The 21,489-nt window shown below is 42.5% G+C and overlaps 1 protein-coding gene across 2 annotated transcripts in view; it reads left to right on the forward strand.

Annotated features, from left to right (window-relative positions):
• Positions 1 to 21,489, forward strand: part of prkd2 (protein kinase D2) — a 33,669-nt gene that overhangs the window by 3,645 nt on the left and 8,535 nt on the right. For both annotated transcript variants that reach the window (XM_035154926.2, XM_035154927.2), the window contains 6 exons: positions 19,492 to 19,630; positions 19,909 to 20,040; positions 20,180 to 20,379; positions 20,880 to 21,063; positions 21,182 to 21,253; positions 21,440 to 21,457. In XM_035154926.2, the coding sequence (XP_035010817.1) occupies positions 19,492 to 19,630; positions 19,909 to 20,040; positions 20,180 to 20,379; positions 20,880 to 21,063; positions 21,182 to 21,253; positions 21,440 to 21,457 (745 nt within the window). The remainder of the gene's footprint in view (positions 1 to 19,491; positions 19,631 to 19,908; positions 20,041 to 20,179; positions 20,380 to 20,879; positions 21,064 to 21,181; positions 21,254 to 21,439; positions 21,458 to 21,489) is intronic.

Below are 21,489 nucleotides of genomic sequence, written 5' to 3' on the forward strand. Positions count from 1 at the left end.
TTGAATTCAATCAAGCTGCACCAAATTTCTACCAAACGTGCCTGATGGTTTTCATGAATTGTTGCCCGGGAAATACATAAAAACATTGCTGGATTCAAACCAAAATTTAATGGGTTCTTCCTCGACTCATACTGCATTCAACCACCACGTCTCATGGAAATGCGTTTAGTTTTTTTTTGTTGTATCATCTTCCTTACAAACACACAAATGAACACCATAAATTAAATAATGTAAACATAAAAGTGAGATAAATAATAAGGTAATCTACAAAAATGAATCTCCTCTCGCGCTCACATTCATCAAAATCTAAACGGCAACCTGCGTGTCTCTGCATGTTCAGTTCACTTCACTTCACTCTTCCTCTTTTCTTGTTTTCACTTGCAAAACGTCAAAAACAAAACCTCACAGTATATCTACTGTAAGACAGGTGGATGTTAGAAGTTGTGATATTGTTTGCGACTGATCACCTTTAAAAAAAAAAAAGCCCCACCACATGTTCAGATTAAGACAAAGTTTTATCAGCCAAGTCAGTAACATGTGACTCAACAGTCCATGCAGCTGTTTTCACAATAAAAGCCTCCCACCTCAGATTACACTGTTAATTATTTTGGTAAAAAACTTTTTAGTTGCTTCATTGCTGTAAAAATCAAGTCCATAGTTTTTCACATTGCAGTACATTGAATCAAATGGGACCAGACCACTTTTGGACATTTACTCCAATGCAAACAGCACAATAGAGACACAATTACTCCTTAATGTGGGTCACACATTTTAATTGCCTTTGATGGCTGTTTGTGGATCAATCCATTACACCTTTAAAACAATGACAACGATAAGATCCCGTGAAGCTCTTATCCATGACTAACAAGAACAGCAACTCATACGTCACAACACATTCTAAACACCCGTCACCTGTCCACGACTTTCATAAAACTACTGGCAAGCAGGATGTACAAAGCAAATGGGTCGGCTCGAGACTTTTTGACCGCACAGTAAAGATCGGGATGCTGATGCAGTTCTGTGAGGGACAGCTCCAACTTCAGACATTTTCAGTTGCAGTCGGCAGTCTAAAGATAAAACAGACACAGCAGTACACTCACACTGATAACAAACCCTAACCTGTATCAGTATCACTGCCACAGTTTCACATTTATTCTAACACGTCAACACCGGTCTAATGTTGTCTGTATTTTTAGACAGAGAGGAATGTTGATTCCACATCAGAATTTTAAATATACACTGGGAACCAGTCTGTGGTTCCTGCTCCACTGAATCAAATTTAGAAATGAAATTAGCTTTTTTTTCTTGTTTTAAATTTACCTCACTGCTTCCAACAGTTTTATTCTCTCTCCTAGCGAAAGGACAGCCATTGCACGGCTTTAAATTAGAGAGAAAGCTGAATTCTGTGGAAATGATGCGCTTTTCTAGTCTTGTTTCTATGTGCAGGACTTTCTTTATTACACTTCACACACACACACCGCAGGCACAGGTGTCAGGGGGAATGTTTGTGTTAAGTGTCTTGGCCAAGGACACTTTGGAATGTGGAATGAAGGAGCCGGGGATCGAAACGCTGACCTTCTGGTTAGTGGACAACCCGCTCTAACTCCTGAGTCACAGTCGCCTGTGTAATGTGTTATGAGTTGAATTATTTTAGTCAGATGCACTCTGTAGTTCAACTGAAGCACTAGAGCAAGATGATACATAATTAATTTACATCACATATCCACCCATCTATCCATTATCTACTCCGCTTATACTTTAAAGGGTCAAGGGGAGCCGGATCAAATATGCACATATATGAACAATAGTTTAATTGTACATTTTATGTGATTTAACTAAAGACACATTATTCCTCGTCCTTCCCTATATCTATTATTTGTCATCTCTTAGAGGAGAATAACTTCATCCCACAAACAAAAACAACCTGATCTTTTTCAAGTCCTGTTAGCGCGGTAACACACACACACACACAAGGACACACACACGCACACACACACACAAGCACACACACACACATTCACAAATCTTCCAAAATCCCCTAAACCCAAAACTCCTGCCCTGCTTGGAGCCACAGCTTTAGGTGGGAGAGCTGGACAATAGACAGCTTGTCCTGGTCTGCTCAACTGAGTGCAACATGCGTTGGACTGTGTGCATGCATGAATGCCCACATTGGTGTGTTTAGAGGGGTAGTGAAGTACCCCACACCCCCGCCCACGGTCATCTCTCCCATCCCAGAAAGGGTGAGTCACCGGCTCTGTTTATTCACAGGCTCCCTCCTTGTGTTCCATTGACACGTTTTTCCATTCACTTCTCTGCGGAGGAGCGCACCCAACCTTCCAACAACATCCCGGAGTTAGTGGCCCTTCTACAGGTTCGGCCAATAGTCTTGTGATCTGAGCATTAAACTACCCCCCACCCCCCACCCCCACCCTCAGGCTCTCAGGCCAGTAAACCCACCAATATCTGGACTCCACTCTTCCCAAGCCTCAATAAAGCCTGGCTTGCCTCTGTAGCTCGCAATCACGTTTGCCAAGATCTCATTTAGCCAGCACGTCTCCATCTGTAGCACAAACCCGGTCTCCTCCTCCTGTGGAACAAGAACTAATAGTTTGGCCTAGAAACCATGAGTGTGATGCATCTCTGATGTGTTCACTGTTTTACTGACCCCCTTCTCTTTTCCCTCTGTCATTATTTCCTTTCCTCATTTTACATCCTTGTTCACCCCACCTATAGTGTTCATTTTCATTTCAAATTTTGGCTTTGAGAATGTCTTTCCGTTCCTTTCCTTTCCTTTCCTTTACGTTCCATTCCTTTTCTTTCCTTTCCCTTCCTATCCTTCCTGTTCCTCTCCTTTCCTTTACGTTCCCTTCCTTTCCTTTACATTCCATTTCTTTCCTTGCCTTTCCATTCCCCTCCTTTTATTTACCGTTGCATTCCTTTCCTTTCCTTTCTTTGCATGTGGTTATTTTCCTTTCTTCTCCTCTCCTCTCCTCTTCTCTCCTCCACGATGACATCTGTTTCCTCTCAGCGTCGTCAGGAGAACAACTTCCTCCTCTTCCTTCTCTCGTGCCGTTCCCTCTCTGTAGATCCTGTCCTCCCCTCTCTCCTTATCCGCTCATCTCCGGTTCCTGCCGCCTGCCTTATCGTCACCTTCTTCTCACGCTCGGCCTCCTCTTCCTCTTGTTAATCTACTTCCCTCTCTTTGCACTCATCCACCATTTCTATCCCCCTCTTCCCTGTCAGTGTCACTTTTTCTTCACATCATCAACTGAGTGAAGAAATATGATTATAATGAATGATTGAATATAACCTCTAAACCGAATTATACGACGAGCCAGGACGTATACTTTAGCAATGAGTCAGAAATCCTTTATTCACATTTGTCCAGTGGTTACCTACGCTATAATGATTCATGTTTTCCCATGAAGATGACACTACAGTGACAGTCAAGCAGCTACAAAGGAGTACAGCTAACATGCTGCATGGTCAGGTTTTACTTTGGGTTTCCCTTCACTTAGTTTTCCAAAAAGGTGTGTCGGCTTCTATTCTTTCAACACCAACAACTCGTATTTCGTCACGACTGGGATGCACAGCGACGTGGGCTGACGTCACAGGGAGTGTTTGTGCGAGGGTGTTTGCGTTTAGACGAGTGAGAACCTGTTGAGTCCCAATAATGTTGTCTGTGGTCACGTTGCTGGATTGTCTGCAGACTAATGTGTGGCGACACAGTGTTAACAGCCAGTGAGCTGCTGTGTCATATCCAGCGGTGGATACACAGGAAGCACACGGCTGTTCATTCATTTAGATCTATAACTGAGGATATTAGTTTAACATGCTGCTCCAGTTAATGATCAACTTGCCCCTAAAATTAATAAAGAAACTGTCGCATTGAAGACACGCACACACGCACACACACACAGACACAGTTGTGCCTCCATGATACTAACCCTAAACTCAATCTAAACCTAACCTCAACCTCAACCTACCCCTACCCCTACCCCTACCCTTAACCCTAACCCTAGCCTTAACCTAAACCTAAACCCAAATCCAAACCCAGACATAAACATAAACACTTCTTCACCTTAAAATTTAATAATTTGCATTATGTGGATTATTTTTGTCCCCACAACGTGAATAATACCTGGACCACCCACCCACGCACAGACACACACCCACACACACAGCTGTGAAGGAGAGCCCCTGCCCTGGCCATTGTTTCCACCTCCGCTGTGGAAGGGGCTGTTTCTTTATCTCTCTCTGGAGAAGCAGTTTGGCCCTGGGAATGGGATCATACACACCACCTCCTGTTTACCTCACTCCCTTGTATTCCACACACACACACACACACACACACACACACACACACACACACACACACACACACACACACACACACACACACACACACACACACACACTAACTGTAAAGCAAACAGTTGGCCCTGATTTTGCAGATAAAGACCCAGTGTGAGCGAGGGTTGTATTGTTTATGTGAAATCAACACAGTTCCATGTTCGGCATTGTTAATAGGTGAAGATGCTACAGCTACACCTTCATCCGCTGAACTGATGTGACGGGGATGTTTTCCTCCTGCAGCTGCTCAGATTATTGAAAAGCCTGCTGTACTGTATGTGCCAGAACCACCGAGCAAACACGCCACGCTTATCACCCCAAAGCTTTGTTGGTCAATGAATAAATGCCACTCAATTAGCAAGAAAGTGGCAGGTGTAGATACAAGCGAAAGAACATGACATTTGATGACGGAGTGAAGATAACAGAGAGCTCTGACCAAACACAGCAGTCTCTGAACCTCACACTGAAACTATAAATATTGAATCTAATAAAACTTTACTTCTGTAAAGGAAATTGTGGTCATTTCTAAGGAGGGAGACTCAAAACAACATGTATCAGTTCTGCTCCCCAAAGTCCCTCTGTGTGTGGGTGTGTGTGTGTGTGTGTGTGTGTGTGTGCGTGTGTACGTGTGTGGTGTGTGTTGATTTGCATGGTAGCAGAACAGCTTTGCATGACTGACTGTGCCTGGTGTCTCCTGGCTGCTGGCACTGTGCTACAAGCGAAGCTTGGGCCACACAAGGACATTTGATTATTCAAAGCACACACCGCTGCCCCGTAGCAAAGTGACAGGATGTTTATCAGAGACAGAGGTGGGACAGTAGATGGAAATTTAAAATGTTGTCATGAAAGAACAAAGGGGGAAGATAAAATACAGGACACAATGCACAAATAAAGATATCTGGTGTATCGGAGGATAATGCAGTTTATCATGGTCAGGAGCCTGCAGGGGACGGATCCAGGGGCCCCTGGGACAGAGTCTCTCTGTGTGGCTGTCAATATCTTTTGTTGTGAGGTCAATCAAAATTGAGTAAGAGACACAAAGCTACCACAAAGACACAGAAAATAACCACATAGAGATGCAAAGTAAACACAAATCTGTCATACTAAACGGATTTACCAAAAGTCCTCCAGGGGCCCAAACATGACAGAGACAAAGAAAATGAATACAAACAGACACAAAACATCCAGAAAGGAGCCAAAAAGACACAAAAGATATAAATCTATGACAAAGTGATGGAAATTTAGCACAAAGAGACAAGACAATAACAAAAAAGAAGAAACAAAATACTAGACCCAGACAAAAAGATGCAACATGACCCGGAAGTTTCCAGTGTAGGAGGAGCTTCGAGATACTTGTGCTCTTTGGCTCATAATTCATTCAGGATTGATCTGATCATTTGAACCATAATTTCTATCAATAATCACAAGATTTCCACATCATCTTGATTTCTGAAGTCTGGGCACACGAGGACAAGAGAAGAAACTGTATGAAAATTTCAGGTGTAGATACCATATCATCATATTATAATTACCAAAACTATCATGGATTTCAAGATTGTGTTGAAATTTGTTGAAACTGTTAACTAAAGACTAAATCATTTCGTTTTTCCCTTTATTATGGTTGATGTTGGACAGTATTAACTGAGTCTCTTAAAGCGCAGTAATTCATTATTGTAATAATTTAGATTTGAAACACTGATACTAACCGTTTAAGCTGGAAACTGTTGACCCTGATGAGGAAAATAAAGGATCAGTCCGATGGTTACACACGTTTTAATTTAATCTGCTTCTATTACTAAGATAAGATGAAGAGAAGAAGATGAAAAAAAGAAAAGAAGATTACAAATATAGTGTCACTCCCCCGGCTGATTGTGACAGAGCTCACATTTCAAATTGTCAGCAAAAAACTGTTTAAACAACAGTTTAGAAAAACCTGTCTGTTCGCCTGAAAGCTTGTGGCTCCTGACCTACATTGACTTCAATGTTTTTTTTAGAATAGAGTGTTTAAATATCCTGTTGAAATTATGTCAAAAATGAGACTAAAGTTAACTAATGAAGTGGAATTCTTGTTTGGTCTGTTTCTGCAGTGCACACAGCCTCTAATAGTGCTGCATTCTTTCTCTTGTTCTCAGCAAAAGAGGCCTTATGATACTAATCCACCGATTAGCATTGTTGAAAAAGAAAACGGTTTTGTGCAATAATCCAATTGGGAACTGCTGAGCAGCATTTGGTGACATGTAACCATGTGGAGAGCTCGTACCAGCCGGGTCGAGAGAATTTCCTCTCATGTCACAGAAACAAGGTGAGGGGAGGTCAGGGCGAGATAAACACACTCACACAGACGAAAATAAGTGAGTTAGGCCTGTGGTGTAAGCGACTGGAACCGCGGAAACATTGAGATGAGTGCCACAGTGCCACACTCTATTTAAAATATTTAAGCACAGTCAGACATCTTGAATGATCGCTTAGAAAAACTGGGAGAGCTTCATCGCCCCCAGGGCATGAAAGTACTTTCTGTTTGAATATGTGTGTGAGAGAGGGACAGACAGCAGACAATTGTGTCAGTGTGAGGGTTGAAAGGGTGGGTTTGGTTTGTCTGCGGCACAAGTGCAGTGTGTGTTGGTGTGAACCAGACACATCGTGAGGTGTGTGTGTGTGTGTGTCTGCATCTCAGTTGTGAGGAGAAATGGGCCAAACTGAAGTCTTACCTCAGTAGACAAACACATGACATCAATAGTGAAGGTCGCTGAGTGGAAGAGCCGAGTGGAAAACAGGCCATCAGCTCGGCCTTTAGTGCTCAACTTTGGTTTAATACATTTCTAGAATATTCACCAAAAATACTTTGCAGTGTGCAATGATTACAACAACATAATTACCTCCACCACCAAGGAGGTTTAGTTTCATTCTGCACTTGTTTGTTTGTCATTTAGCAGGATTATACAACAACTACTCAACCGATTTTCATGGAATTTTGGGAAGGGGTGGGGCATTGCCCGATAGGAAGAAACAATATTTTCTCTCACTTTCTTTAACATTGTAAGTTAGGGCGTTTTTCAACCTTTTTTGTGGATTATTTCAGAGAATAATTCATGGATCTAGATGAAAAAAACCAGACATGTTTAGGGGATTGATATTTATGAGTGTGTGCAATTCGCTGCAGATCCTCATTGTGATTCATGAAGAGTACGATACACATGCACACTTGTCTGTCACCTTCTCTTATTTAGAAAATGACATGTCCTCTAAAATAGCTTAATCAACACAAATAATTACCACAACCACTTGGATACAACAGAATATTTAATTTGATTATTGATTATTAGTTGTGGCTGCAGTAATACAGGACACTGAAAACAGGCTGGATTCCGCAGCGTATGCAAGGATTCATTATAGTTTAGTGGATTTTTTGCCTTTTCTTCATTTTCTACTGAACAGGGTTCAGGAAGAGTTCCAGCAACAGAAGTTGGACTCCATAACTGTGCTTTGCCATATAATAAATTATATGTGTACAGCCTCCAGTGTTTTCTCCCTCCCTTTCTTTAAATGAGGATCTAATGCCAGGCCACACATCATGGAAGGGAGAGGACTGAAAAGAGGGAAAGAAACACAGTGTGCAGGAGATGGGGGCAGCAGCGCGGAGGTGGAGGGGATGACTCAGAGTGCAGTAATGTGCCTTTTGTGGCCGTCACCATGCAGCTTTCTGTGCTTGTGTGTTCATGGCACTTGGCACAAGGAGAATGTGCAAACACTCTTCTAATGGGCCAGTGCATGCGTGTGTGTTTTTCTTTATGGTCACTCAGGAGCCGGAGAAGATGTAGATGATTAATGAAATTGATGGATTGAAAAAAGGATGAAGTGAGGAGAGGGAAGAGGATGAGAGAGGTGTCCACTGCTGTGCCCAGTCTGGTGTGAACAATGATGGGAATTAATGAAACGATGGACCTGCTTTCCCTCCTTCTTCTTTTATATCCTATATTTCAGATGCACCATGTAATGCTGTGTTGTGCCACCAGCAAAACGTCATGCAGATGTATATAAAACAAATAAAACTAAGATACAATAAGTGCCATTACATTGAAAGCAGCGATAGAATCACGTTATTCACTACGGATACAGAAACATTACAGTTGCTGGTTTGGTTTCAACAATATCTTCTTTAAACACTGATATATAGGCAACTGATGATTAGGATATTTGGAAATAATAATAATAATAATAATAATAATAATAATAATTAATAATAATAAGTTTAGACGGAAACCCATCTAATAACCCTTCAGGAACTATGCAGTTAGCAACCTCACTTAAGTTTTTCTTCCAACATGAGTATACATGACCCGGGAGCTCCATTCATATTAACAGAATACTTTGATCATTTATAATGTTGTCTAGCTGTTTTCAGAAACTAATCCTACTGATAGTTTCAGCATAAATAGTTAAAGTGTTTTGGAAATACTTTTTGTTTTACCGAAACTTAATTTGACCAAATGCATATAATGGTTAGTTTCAATGAAATTGTAATTAGAGAGTCCAACTGTTCAACTTGCTGAAACTCATAGAAGTTTCATTTTATTCTTCAATTTGTTTCCATCCGTCGTCTTTACTTTACTGAAGGCCTGTTCTCTGTCGCTGCCTCTTGTCATGAATCAGTGAGTTGTTCGTTGGACACAGAATGGACTGAATCCAAGGTTCCTATCGGCTTACCTGCCCAGAACCAAGCCAAGGAAAGGAGGAGGAGGAGGAGGCGGAGGAGGAGGAGGCGGAGGAGGAGGCGGCGGAGGAGGCCGGAGGAGGCCGGAGGAGGAGGAGGAGGAGGAGGAGGTGGTGGTGGTGGTGGTGGTGGGGGTTGATGGAGACAGGAGCTCTAACCAACAAAGGCTGGTTCAGAACCGCAGTGCGTGTCTCCTTTATCCCCAGACTCCTCTCTCATGCCTGGTCACGGCTCTCAAGTTACCTCCTCATCCTCCTTGATGCTCGGAGCAGAATGAAAAGCTTTGTCCCTGCGCTTCTGCTTGAGACGAAGCTTTTTCCATGTACAGAGACTGCATACACACACACACACACACACACACACACACACACACACACACACACACACACACACACACACACACACACACACACACACACACATACAAACTTCTTTAGCCACAGTACAGGGATCTTCTGTGAACTTTGTCTCTTTTAGTCTGTGAGCTTGTGTGTACATATGCATATATATATATATACACACACACACACACATATATATACACACACACACACACATAACTAGATTCTCTCATTCTACCTTCTTATATAGAACATACAATGATGCTGTTGTGCGCATGTGTGTGTAAGACCAGAATTTACATTTACTTTCCCTCCTTCAGTCTGTCAAGCTTACACAATTATCTCTGGTATGTAGAAACTAGCAAGTCAGGACTGTAAACCTGATTATGTCTTTCACACACACACACACACACACACACACACACACACACACGCACAAAACATGAGTCAGGGGAAAGTAGAAAGTATTTAGCACAGTACAGTTGTCTTGCTTGTTATTTAGAACATAATGCATTATATCTTTACCTGCTAATGCAATGTGTTGAAAACAACATTCAGTGCAGACAGGCTCGCACAATGTGCTGAAATCATAAGTGTTGAATCTACCAACCTGCTTTTATCTTATCTACTCTCTACTCTACTCCATAATTAATACATCATTTGATTTCGCTTTTTATGTTCAATTTAATTGAAAATAATGCTGCAAATCAGCATTTTGCCAAATAGCAACCACAAGTAATTATAAGTTGAGGCCTAATTGGGTGATATTTGAACATTCAGGTGCAAAAAGAATCAAAAACAAATTCGCAGCAATAAAATGTGATGCACTGAGAGAATATGAGATTCTCATGGCCACACCATTAGCAAAAAACTGCATCATTGAGTAGTGCATCATTCAAACACAGATGACGACATAAGAGCCAGCAGTTTTTTTTTTTCAGAAGCAACTTGTGAGAAACATTTTTGCATCTGCGTGGCTTGCAGACATTTCTTTCATCACTGTTTTTTTTAATTCTCTGCAACACGCTCGCTGCAATGGTAGCAAGCACCTTCATTGCTTCCCTGATTTTACATGAGGAGTCATTGGCCTCAAACACGAGGTGAAAAGAGGGGATGAAACCTTGTTTGTAACTGCACTTTTTTATTCTTTAGCCTCACCTATCTTATGAAACTTGTTTATTTTTTTGTGCTCCACTGGTTTACTTTATCCAAACATTCCTCCTGTGTCTCATGTCCAACCTCGGTTTCATCTTTCAGCAGGAAACATTTGACATCCAGGAAGAACAAAGCTTTTGCTTTTGGCCTTTAATGTCTCCTTGCAAAGATCTTGATGGCGCTGAGTGGAATCTCATTATTTCTATTGATAAACGACACAACCTCACAACCTGCTCTGAAACCTCGTACCTCAGTCACACAGCTAATTTCTCTGCTATGTGGTTATTTGTGTGTGTTTAGAAGAGTTGAAATAACCAGAGGTGCAGGAAGGACGTGCACCTCTTATCAAAGGTATGTTTTTGCTGCAGTTGCTGCACAAACAAAGTAAGATAATCAAAGCCATCAGGTGTTTGGATAAGTTAGGATATTTGTGACGTCATGAAAGCATGCTTGTCATGCAGCTTTGCCGTTCTACTTCCTTGTGCACACACTTTCTCTGTTGAATTTCGTCTTTCTTCTTTGTGTCTGCCAAGCCCAGCATTTTGCTGACGTCACGCACATTTCTTAACTCCTTGTCCTCATACTACGGTTCTGTCACTTACTCACTCACTCACCGGGATTTAGTGACGCGAGCGCTCCGAGTTAATACCTCATGTTCTGCCGCTGACCGAGGGCAAAGGGAGGGCAGGGAATGCTGTCATTTTTGTCGCCTGCTCCATCTCTTCGTCACTGTGTGACCTGACTGGTGATAAAAATAGAGCACCGGGACTGCAACACATTTGTTCCATTGGTAACACTGTCAACACAAAGGGAAAATTCCTGCGTTGCGCCAACTTGTTGTCAGGAGCAAATCAGGGCACACCGTTGACGTCTTTGCGTGCCCGTTTCCACAGCAACCCCTCATTAAACACCTCATCACTTGGAGAAAGGTAGGGTGGTTCTCTCTGAGTCCCGTGCCTGACATGTTAACCAGGATTGAGGCAGTTGTGGTCCAACAATTAGGCTTTGTGTCTCAAGGAGAAGGATGGTTCATGCAAATACAAAAGTATAAATACAGTGAATGAAATGATCCTTGACAGCGCATGAGAATGTGAGTGTGCACATACACACGTGAGCAGGAGGGTGTATGATTTGTTGCACAGTAAGACGTGGATGTTTAAACAATGTCTGTTGTTTGAAGGGATGCAGCACATTTCCTCTTCACTATAAAATGGCTCGATCAGGTTCCTGTTGTGATAACCAGCCTCTGTTGCAGAAACACATCAGCATGGAGACCCATGTAAGGCTGTAGAGGTCACTGTGTTTACACAGCTCCAGTGTGCGGTGTCATACACAGCACGTCTTGTATTTTATCCGTGCTGATGCTCAGTTGTTGGTCATGTGCTGTCCTCATTTGGAATTTGGCCCGACTGAACCTATTGAGCTGCAGTGTTTCTCTGCTGTAAGCTGCCTTGTAAACATAAATCCAGATCCTGTCATTCTGTGACATCTCAGTCACTCACTTCTGTCTTCAAGGCACTATAATAAAAAAAATTAGATTCTTATCTCCTACTGACCCCAGAGATACAAAACTAACAATTCAGTAAAACCTTACAGAATGTGCCACTTTAGCTGCTAGTGCCATTTTGAGATGTATTTTTTACAAACACCTCATTACATTCAATATTTAAAATGTCATGTCAATGTCCATGTCAACTTTATTTATATAGCACATTCAACTCGGTTGACCAAAGTGCTTTACAAAGTGAAAGGTACAACAAGAAAACAGCAATAAGTAACATATCAAAATACTAATGACAAAAAAATAAAATAAAATAAAATCTGCTGGGACAAAACGTTCATGGGATTTTTTGATGAAATTATAATATTCTTCATTATTAATAGTAACTTCATATGCAGCTGTAATTGCAGTTTTTCTAACATGATGTTATCATCACAGTTTGTGTATATTCTGTGACCGTGGCAAATACCTTTTATTTAACATGCCAGTGTTTGTACCCCCCATATACTTTACACCTTTGTAGATCTATAAACCACATGCTCACAGTTTCCTGTGTTGTTGAGGTAACCGACAACATTAACACGCACTATTTTGCTAATACTGATCCTAACCCTGCAAAGTAACTACTGCTACAATGACGTTATATATAAATGAACAGAATCTAAAATATCAAACAAGAAGGAACAGAAAAGTCTTTTCTTTGTGAATTCACGGAGCTTGAGTGGAGTTTCCCTTAATGTGGCGAAAAACATGTCAACATGCTGATGTAAAAGAAAACTCCAGCAACAGCCACTAATAGCTGACTGAACTGTTGTGTAGAGTATAAGTTACATCCACAGTGTTGTGCTTTGTGTGAATTCTTATATTTACAGTTTATTTTGCATCCACAGTCTGAAGTTATAAACAAATGAAACGTCAACCATTGAAGTAGATTTCACCCACAAGGCTGCTGCATAAATGCTGTTTTATAGAGAAAAGATATTTCATAAGAATAAACAAAATGCAGGCTTGATATTAACTGCTTCGTTGAGAAGTAACCTAAACTTACTGATGTGTAAACCTGCTAGTGACTTTGTTTGTTTTTCTGTGTGTGTGTGTTTGTGCAGCTTGGTGGTCGAATGTGGCTCACGCTGAGCTGCCGGAGGGGAAATGATGGGGGGGGGGGGTTGAAAAGCAGAAGCAAACTGACTTTCTCAGCAGGACATAAAAGTCTTTGTGTTCTTCACACATGCAACAATCTTTATATAAAAACAGTCTATATTTAGCTCAGCTCTACAACCGCTTGACGAGCCCTTGAGGTTGAAACCGACCATGCCGGGCATCAGTCCTGGTTGTTGTGTGTCTGCATCGGTGCTTTGATGAGGGGATGCTTACCTGTCGCTGGAAGGTTTGCTCCTGTTGTTTTCCTTGCACAACCAAGATATTTAAATTGGATCTCGATTTGTCTTTGAGCAAATAAAACCAGAGATCATCATAATTGCAGCTCGACAAGGAATGTTCCGGTGTGTCTGCACTTGTTACACCTCAGACAAAACACCCCAGTCTCTACCTCCGTGCTCGTGACCTGCATCATACGACCAGGCGTGCACTGAGGATACAAAATGGCAGCCAGCGCCGTGGCATCACATGTGTCTTGTGTGTTTCAGTACAATGTTTCTGAGCTCAAATTTCTCCTCACAAAAGCCCTGTGCCATGACATCACGCTGATATGACGAGAAAGATGTTGTTCACAAAATGTCAACGGTATCCCTTGTTCTGTTTGTTGTTCCGAGTGTTGAGATTCTTTTGTGAGAGTGTGTGTTTTTAATTATGAGTCATAAAGTAATCTGGACAAAGTTGTTTGCTCTTACTTACCGACAGCAGCAACGGCACACACAGAAAGTCATCGTGATTGTTTAGCGTGTTGGCGAAGTGATGCTGCAGCTGTGGCAAAGTTTTTCACCGCTAACTGTTTGAATAAGAATACAAAATGCACTGATAGGTTTATTAGACACCATTTCAGTGTCTCTCAAAATGAACTAGTATGCCTGGTGGTGGCTCATTGCAGACAGGTATGAAACACTAGGCAACATGTGTGCATCAAAGTTTGCTTCTGTCCTAAATACTAACCCATCATCATTGGGTTATAATGCTGATGCAGTACTAGAGGACGCCAACAAACCTCAGAGACTTCACTGATTAGACTGTTCTCTACTGAGGTATGATATCGCTGCAGCTAATGCATCCATATTCAAAACGAATAAGAGACCATTCAAATAATACACGAATGTACACGGATGCAGAAGGATGAGGCAATGGAGATAAAGACCCTTTAAAGTCTTCTTTCTCTAATTATACTGTGTAGATTTTTTAATGAATTTGCTCTCTACTCAGTCTCCTTCCACCTAAAGTGATTTCATCATGTCCAGAACAGAACGCAGAATCAAACCTTTGAATAAAGTAGGTAAATGTAGGTATGATAGGTTATTATATGGTACGGTACAATACCATAGATAACAATATGACAGGATACGATATAATAGCATATGATATGATGGCATAAAGCAGGGGTCCCCAACCCCCGGGCCGCGGACCGGTACCGGGCTGTGGGTCATTTGGTACCGGGCCGCACAGAAAGAATAAACAACTTACATTATTTCTGTTTTATTTATTATCTGATTCTGAACGGTGTTTTATTTTGAAAAATGACCGGATCCTCTCCGTTATGACTCTTGCTTTACGCATGTCAAGACGCTTGTCTCGGTCATGTGACTTTTTCGCTAAACACAAACCCACACGGTAGCAAAAATGAGCAAAAAATAAACGTCTCTGGGAAGTTTTTTTGCGATGGGGAAAAGGCAAAGTGAGGCTCCGTAGCCACACCTTAAAGGCCGGTCCGTGAAAATATTGTCTGACATCCAACCGGTCCGTGGCGCAAAAAAGGTTGGGGACCGCTGGCATAAAGTACAGTAAAATACGGTATGATACAGCATGATACGGCCTAAAAAGATGCGGTACAATACTGTATGATACGGTACAATATGGTTCGAAAAGATACGGTATGGTACGATACGAAATACTTTATCTATCACTCAAGGGGCAAACTGAATGTCACCTTACACATAGGACAGACGACAGGAAAGAGAAAACCAAGACATGTATGATTATCTCTGGCTTGTACCATTAGTGAGGACGCTCTTCTGGTTGTCCTTAACATTGCATCAGCTTAGGAGCAAGGGTGTGGACCACGTTGTGAACAAGTGGACAGTGTTATTGGAAGGTTAAACTCAGACAGGATGACAGAATACGAGACCAAATAAGAATAAAAAGCTGGACAGCCCAGAAGAAGAGTGGAAAGTGAGCGATGGGAAACAAATGGAGGGGCTGGGTTACAGCAAACCTTGAGTCCATAATTCATTTCAGTCATAATGGCTTCATTGGCCCAAAGAGCTGCAGGAACAGTGCAGGCGACGCCGGGTAACCTGATCCCTGGTAACCCAAAGAAAGCAGAGACACAGCCCTGTCTCCAGGCAAACCGCACTACTCTATACTACCGTGCATATGATAATACGACAAGCTCATTGTCTGCACACTGTACTCACACACATGGTCGGCTGCAACAGTAAACCCCTGACCTCTACCCCCGTATCCAGTGTGCACATAAACACACAGATACGATTATGTAATTGTCATTTCACCATGTTGACAAACAGACAGACGCACTGTGCTCGTTCCCCACTGTACTCTCGCTGAAAACTGTAAGAAAAAGAAGAAAACTGTATTTTTTTCAGAGGGAGCAGTGGTTTCGGGGGTAGCTGGGATATTGTGATTTTCAGAGGAGCTGTAAAGACTTGTGGTCGGCACAGACGTGGCAGCTGCACTTGTGGTCAGTGCATTGTGTATGTTTTGGAGAGTCGGCGTACGGACAATGTGACTTGCGAGAAGGAGCTAGCGGTAACAGAGTGGGGTTAATGGTGGGGAGGCTGGAATCAAATAGCACCATGGGGTTTACAAATGACTTAGGCTGAGGGTTTTCTGCGGTTTTGGGCCGAGCTGGGAGTCTCCTCTGATCTGGGCTCTGTGGGTGTTTGTAATTACAAATGGCAGCAGTCGGCCTTATTTGCGGCAGCCACAGGTATTGATGCATTACATGTTATTACATGATTCACTGCTGTCACAGAACTTATGGGTTTTCAAGTCTGGTGTTGGGAAAAGTTTGGAGCCTCGACTTATTAGTGTCTGTGTTGTCTAGTTTAAGCAAAGACAGAAATATTTGTAGTGATGTGCTGGGGTTAAAGGAGCCTGTTCACTTAAATAACATGAAACAGATTTCCTCTCGCTCTCTTTTGATATCTGGACATGCAGACAGTTTTGGCTTTATCTGGCAAGCTTTTGAGATATCCATCTGAGAGATGTCTGCCTCCTCCACTGTATGATAGGATCAGAATTTCTTTTGTGTGCTCACAGCACAGCACATTAGCATCCCTCTCCATGCAGATACACTGCATACCTACAGGGCCCACGCCGTTTTGAGCATTTGTGTGTAGGTGTGTGTACATCGCTCTGCAATTACTCCGTGGAAGCGCTAGTGGCCGTGGAGCCGAAACGCTAGTGGGCGTGTAGCCTGAAACGCTAGTGGCCGTAGAGTTTCTATGCTACTGTCTTGAGTTTCTTCCGGTTTTCAGTTTCACATTATTTACAAATTCTCTGGGGTCTCTGTTTACCTCAGAACAATGGCGAGTGTTATCGTGTTGGAGCTGATAGGTGTTGAAGAGCAGTTGCTTTTTCTTAAAGAACTGCAACGGAAAAAAGAAAGACGTCGGAGGAGATGGTCTGTATGACCATTAAACCAAGTGAGGCGACGCAGGAGATTCCGGAAATACTGTCTGCCGGATATGCAATGCTACCAAGCGGACCAATGACAGCTCTTGCAGTCTGCGTCGCCTTGACACGTAGTAACATTTTTGGGGAGGTGCACGTCAGGGTACCGCGTAGGGTTCTGCGTAGAGTACACGTCTACGCGTAAGCATGAATTGGGCTTTATTCTGAATAATCCAGAGGCCTCGGCTGAACTGGATTCACTGGAGCTGCTACCAGAGAAACTGACTGTTGATAGCTTGTTTTATGGACTATTCAAAGTAATGGGTGAATGATTTTGGAGAGACGTGAAGTTGCTGAATTTTTACGATTCTGTGACAACCGCTAATGAAGTGAAAGCTGTGAGCCAGCTCAGGCTGCTCAACTCAAGTTGCTTGGTTTCTCTTTTTTTTTGACCGTAGGAAGAAAAAAACTACGTGAATGGTTACGAAATGTAGATGTAATTTGAATGGACAACCCAAATAAATGATTTGTTATAGCTACAATCAAGCTCTTTTATATGAACTCCAGGTGATGATGAGCTCAGCTGTCAATCATGACATTTCGCCCCGTTTTTTAAAGCATCAAATAACTAATTAAAACCAGGCTAAACAGAAACATGAACACTTGGACATACATCAGTGTGATAAGAACTGCTTAAAACGACAGAAACTATCTTTGAGAAAATGTATTAGACGTATTAAATGTATTATAGATGCGTATACATCTTACCTGTTTCCCAGAGTTTGAATTCCACTCTCATGTGCTAAACTCCTCTGTCTTTATTGTAGATGGATGTCAAACTCTGTACGTTGAGGATTTTGTGCACATTTTTGTGGAAAAAAAGTGGTGACTGTGTGCTTTTTGTGTCTTGCTGTTGATTGTGTGGTCAGTAGCAGTGGCTCACTGGTGGGGCGTGGTGGACTCACTGTGTAGTTTGGCAGCTGTTCAAGCCAGGCTGGGATTTTAGATGTAGTGATGCGGAGTGCCTGTTGGGAAACTGAGATGGGGGTGTGTGTGTGTGTGTGTGTGTTTACTAGAATAGAAGGGAAACGGGGGTGTGTGTTGCTCTTTGTAAGGAGGGTGTGTCTGTTGGTAAGTGAGGAGGTGTGTGTGTGTGTGTGTGTGTGTGTGTGTGTGTGTGTGTGTGTGTGTGTGTGTGTGTGTGTGTGTGTGTGTGTGTGTGTGTGTGTGTCATTGTGTCATTGTGTCGTTCCGAGGTGAAGACCAGGGTTCCCCTTCCTGTAAGTTACTAGATAAATAGTGTATCTCTACTCTGCCACGGGAAAAACAACAACAAGAGAGAAGAGGAGGATTGTGTGCGTCTGTGTGTGCGTGTGTGTGTGTGTCTTTTGTCTCATATGTTCCCACTAAACAAACTTAATTTTAAAGCTGTGTATATGTGGTGTCCTGTGGCCACTGAAGTGAACCCGACATTATTAACTATTCAGGAGAGCAGGGTTTCCCTTCGCTCTGCTGACTTCTGACTTCTCATCTCTCATATCCGAAGAGCGTGTGTCTGTGTCTGTGTGTGTGTCTGTGTGAGTGCTTTATGACTGATGGGAAGATAGGATAATGTTTCCCCCTTTGTATAAGTTTCCACATTGACCAAGTTAATTTGAGAAATTCCCCCTTTGTCACCTATTTATCAACGGTTGCCCTGCGTGTGTGTTTGTGTGTGTGTGTGTGTGTGTGTGTGTGTGTGTGTGTGTGTGTGTGTGTGTGTGTGTGTGTGTGTGTGTGTGTGTGTGTGTGTGTGTGTGTGTGTGTGTGTGTGTGTGTGTGTGTGTGTGTGCTGGCTGCTGGATACTGCAGGTGCTTTGCATGCAGAGTATGATAGAATTAGTTAAGGACATACAGCCTTTCCTGTGTCGCACCTACATGCTCTGTGTTCACAGTGTGTAATCAATGTGATATTTTCAACTGTTGTAATAATTTGATGCTCTGCTTTTGCAGGCCTGTAGATAATTTTTCAGTAAAATGTTTGGTGTCATTTTCAGGTCCTATAATTTCATAAATATGTTACAAACAATCATGAACAATTATTTCTAAATGAAAAATGTCAGAGGCCTTTTTATCAAAACTCTCTGTTGGAAAGGGACATTTTTGAACTTTGGGTTGTGTTTATACATATTAATATATTTCCCCTGCTCTTGCAATTCATTTGAAATTTATATTTAATATATATAAAATATAAATATAAAAGTTTGAGAAGTTCCTCTGCCCATGAGCCTAATGTTGAGTTATTTAAGGAGAAATCTTAATTTTTAAACAGTCCCAGAGAATTATCAACTTTGACAAATCCATAAAAAAATATTTTTTGGAAAATGTAATTAAATATTTAAAGTTACTGAACTTTTGAACTTTTCAGTCATGTTCTATCCTTAAATGTGTCTGTTCCGATGGTTTGTTTTCTGCCACTTCAGCTGCATGGTTCGGTCACGCATTCATAAATCACCATTTCAGATTGAGTTGTTTATTACTGATATAAAGTCCCAAATTATAATAAATCATAACGTTGCTCAAAATTCTGCCTGTTCTGCTGTTGATCCTCCTAACATACTTGTCTGTCATGTTTTCTTTCTATGCTCTAGTTCCCAGAGTGTGGATTCTATGGCATTTACGACAAGATCTTGCTGTTCAAACATGACACAGCCACCAACAACATCCTGCAACTGGTTAAAGCTGCTGGTGACATTCAGGAAGGAGATCTGGTGGAGGTGGTGCTCTCTGGTAAATAACCTCCCCTCCTCTCCTCTCCCCTCCTCTCCTCTCCCCTCCTCTCCTCTCATCTCCTCTGAACTCAGGCCTTATCAGCTTATTTTACCTCTGGCATTATCTTCCTCAGGTCTAATCTGCTCTTTCATTGTTTCAAAGTGTAATGGAAGATTGTCCATCCTTTTTTCCATCCTATTTCCATCTAATCATACTTCATCCTGCTCGGTTACTGTAATGTGATCGTGTCTGGAAGCCCACTGTAACCACACTCTTATCTCTGTTATCTCTTTCAGCGGCAGCCACATTTGAAGATTTCCAAATTCGGCCCCACGCGCTCAACGTGCACTCATACCGGGCCCCGGCCTTCTGCGACCACTGCGGGGAGATGCTGTTCGGTCTGGTCAGACAGGGGCTCAAATGTGACGGTGAGGCCTTGAACACTGTCCATCTGTCCTCTCTGGGGAAATGAATTGTGGCCCTCACCTAATACACTGCGTCTTCTCCTGCCCTGTCTTATCTGCTGCCCCGCTCCTCTGGTTCTGTGATGCACGGCGCCCTCTGCAGGCTGCGGACTGAACTACCACAAACGCTGTGCCTTCAGCATCCCGAACAACTGCAGCGGGGCTCGCAAACGCCGCCTGTCCACCACCTCGCTGAGCAGCAGCCAGTCCCTGCGGCTCTCCACCACCGACTCGGTGTACAGCTCGGGGACGGCCTCCACCTGCACGGAGGAAGCCACGCTCATCCGCTCACACACACAGATGGTACGAGGGGACCCGTGCGCACACACACGTGCGCATGTCAGTTTTTACACCAGTAAAATGAAAAAGAGACTTACCCGGGCAGAGCTTTGTTTCATGCTGCTGTCACAAACTGGGTAAAGTCACTTTAAAGTCAGTTTAGCTCGGCCTCTGATTTAAAAGGCATTCATGTTGCCAATAAAAGTAAATAAGCAATGGACAAATTAACATTTTTATTTAAAAATGTGAGCACAAAATTTCCAGAGACTAAACCTTGGTTAGTAAGGATAATCCACATTCTTTACCCCCTTCCGAAACCATTTCTAAAACAGACCAAAACAAAATCCATCTTTGTGTAATCTCGTTTACCAACAAACAAACAAACAAACAAAACAACCAACAGCAGGGAAAACATAACCCCCTTGGCCGAGTATAGTTTGTTATTTACCGATGTGTGTGTTATTTTATTTTTCTCAGACAATCTGTTTCATGGTTAATCTTTATTTCCTCTCCATTCTGCACAGCCGCGGACTCCTAGTGAAGCCCGGCGCTTCTACACGGGCCGGCCCGTTCACCTGGACAAGATCCTGATGAGCAAGGTGAAGGTGCCCCACACGTTCGCCGTCCACTCGTACACGCGGCCGACCGTGTGCCAGTACTGCAAGAGGCTTCTCCGGGGACTGTTCAGGCAGGGCTTACAGTGCAAAGGTGAGCCCAGGCCACAGAGTCCCATTTCAAGATGTCCAGTGTGATGCAGAACATGAGCTCAAACTCATCAGATAACATGGAATCTGATCAGAATGAACTGTGTTTTTATTTTTCTCAGACTGCAAGTTCAACTGCCATAAACGTTGCGCGTACAAGGTTCCAAATGACTGCCTCGGGGAGACTATCGGAGGTGAGGGAAAACATGAAACTGTCACCTCTACAGTTTGTTTATGACTCTTTAAACCTTGCACGGATTCGATGAAAGCATTCATTTCTCATTTGCCCGATTCCATTGTGAGAACTTTAATAACCTGATGTGATATAACAAATCGAACAAGACTGAAACTCACTGGCACTAATGTTTTTATCTTCTCAGACAACAGAAGCAACTGTGGTAAGTATCGTTCCTGTTCTGTACTGATGCTT

Source organism: Hippoglossus stenolepis, chromosome 4 (assembly GCF_022539355.2).
Source record: "Hippoglossus stenolepis isolate QCI-W04-F060 chromosome 4, HSTE1.2, whole genome shotgun sequence".
Taxonomy (NCBI): domain Eukaryota; kingdom Metazoa; phylum Chordata; class Actinopteri; order Pleuronectiformes; family Pleuronectidae; genus Hippoglossus; species Hippoglossus stenolepis.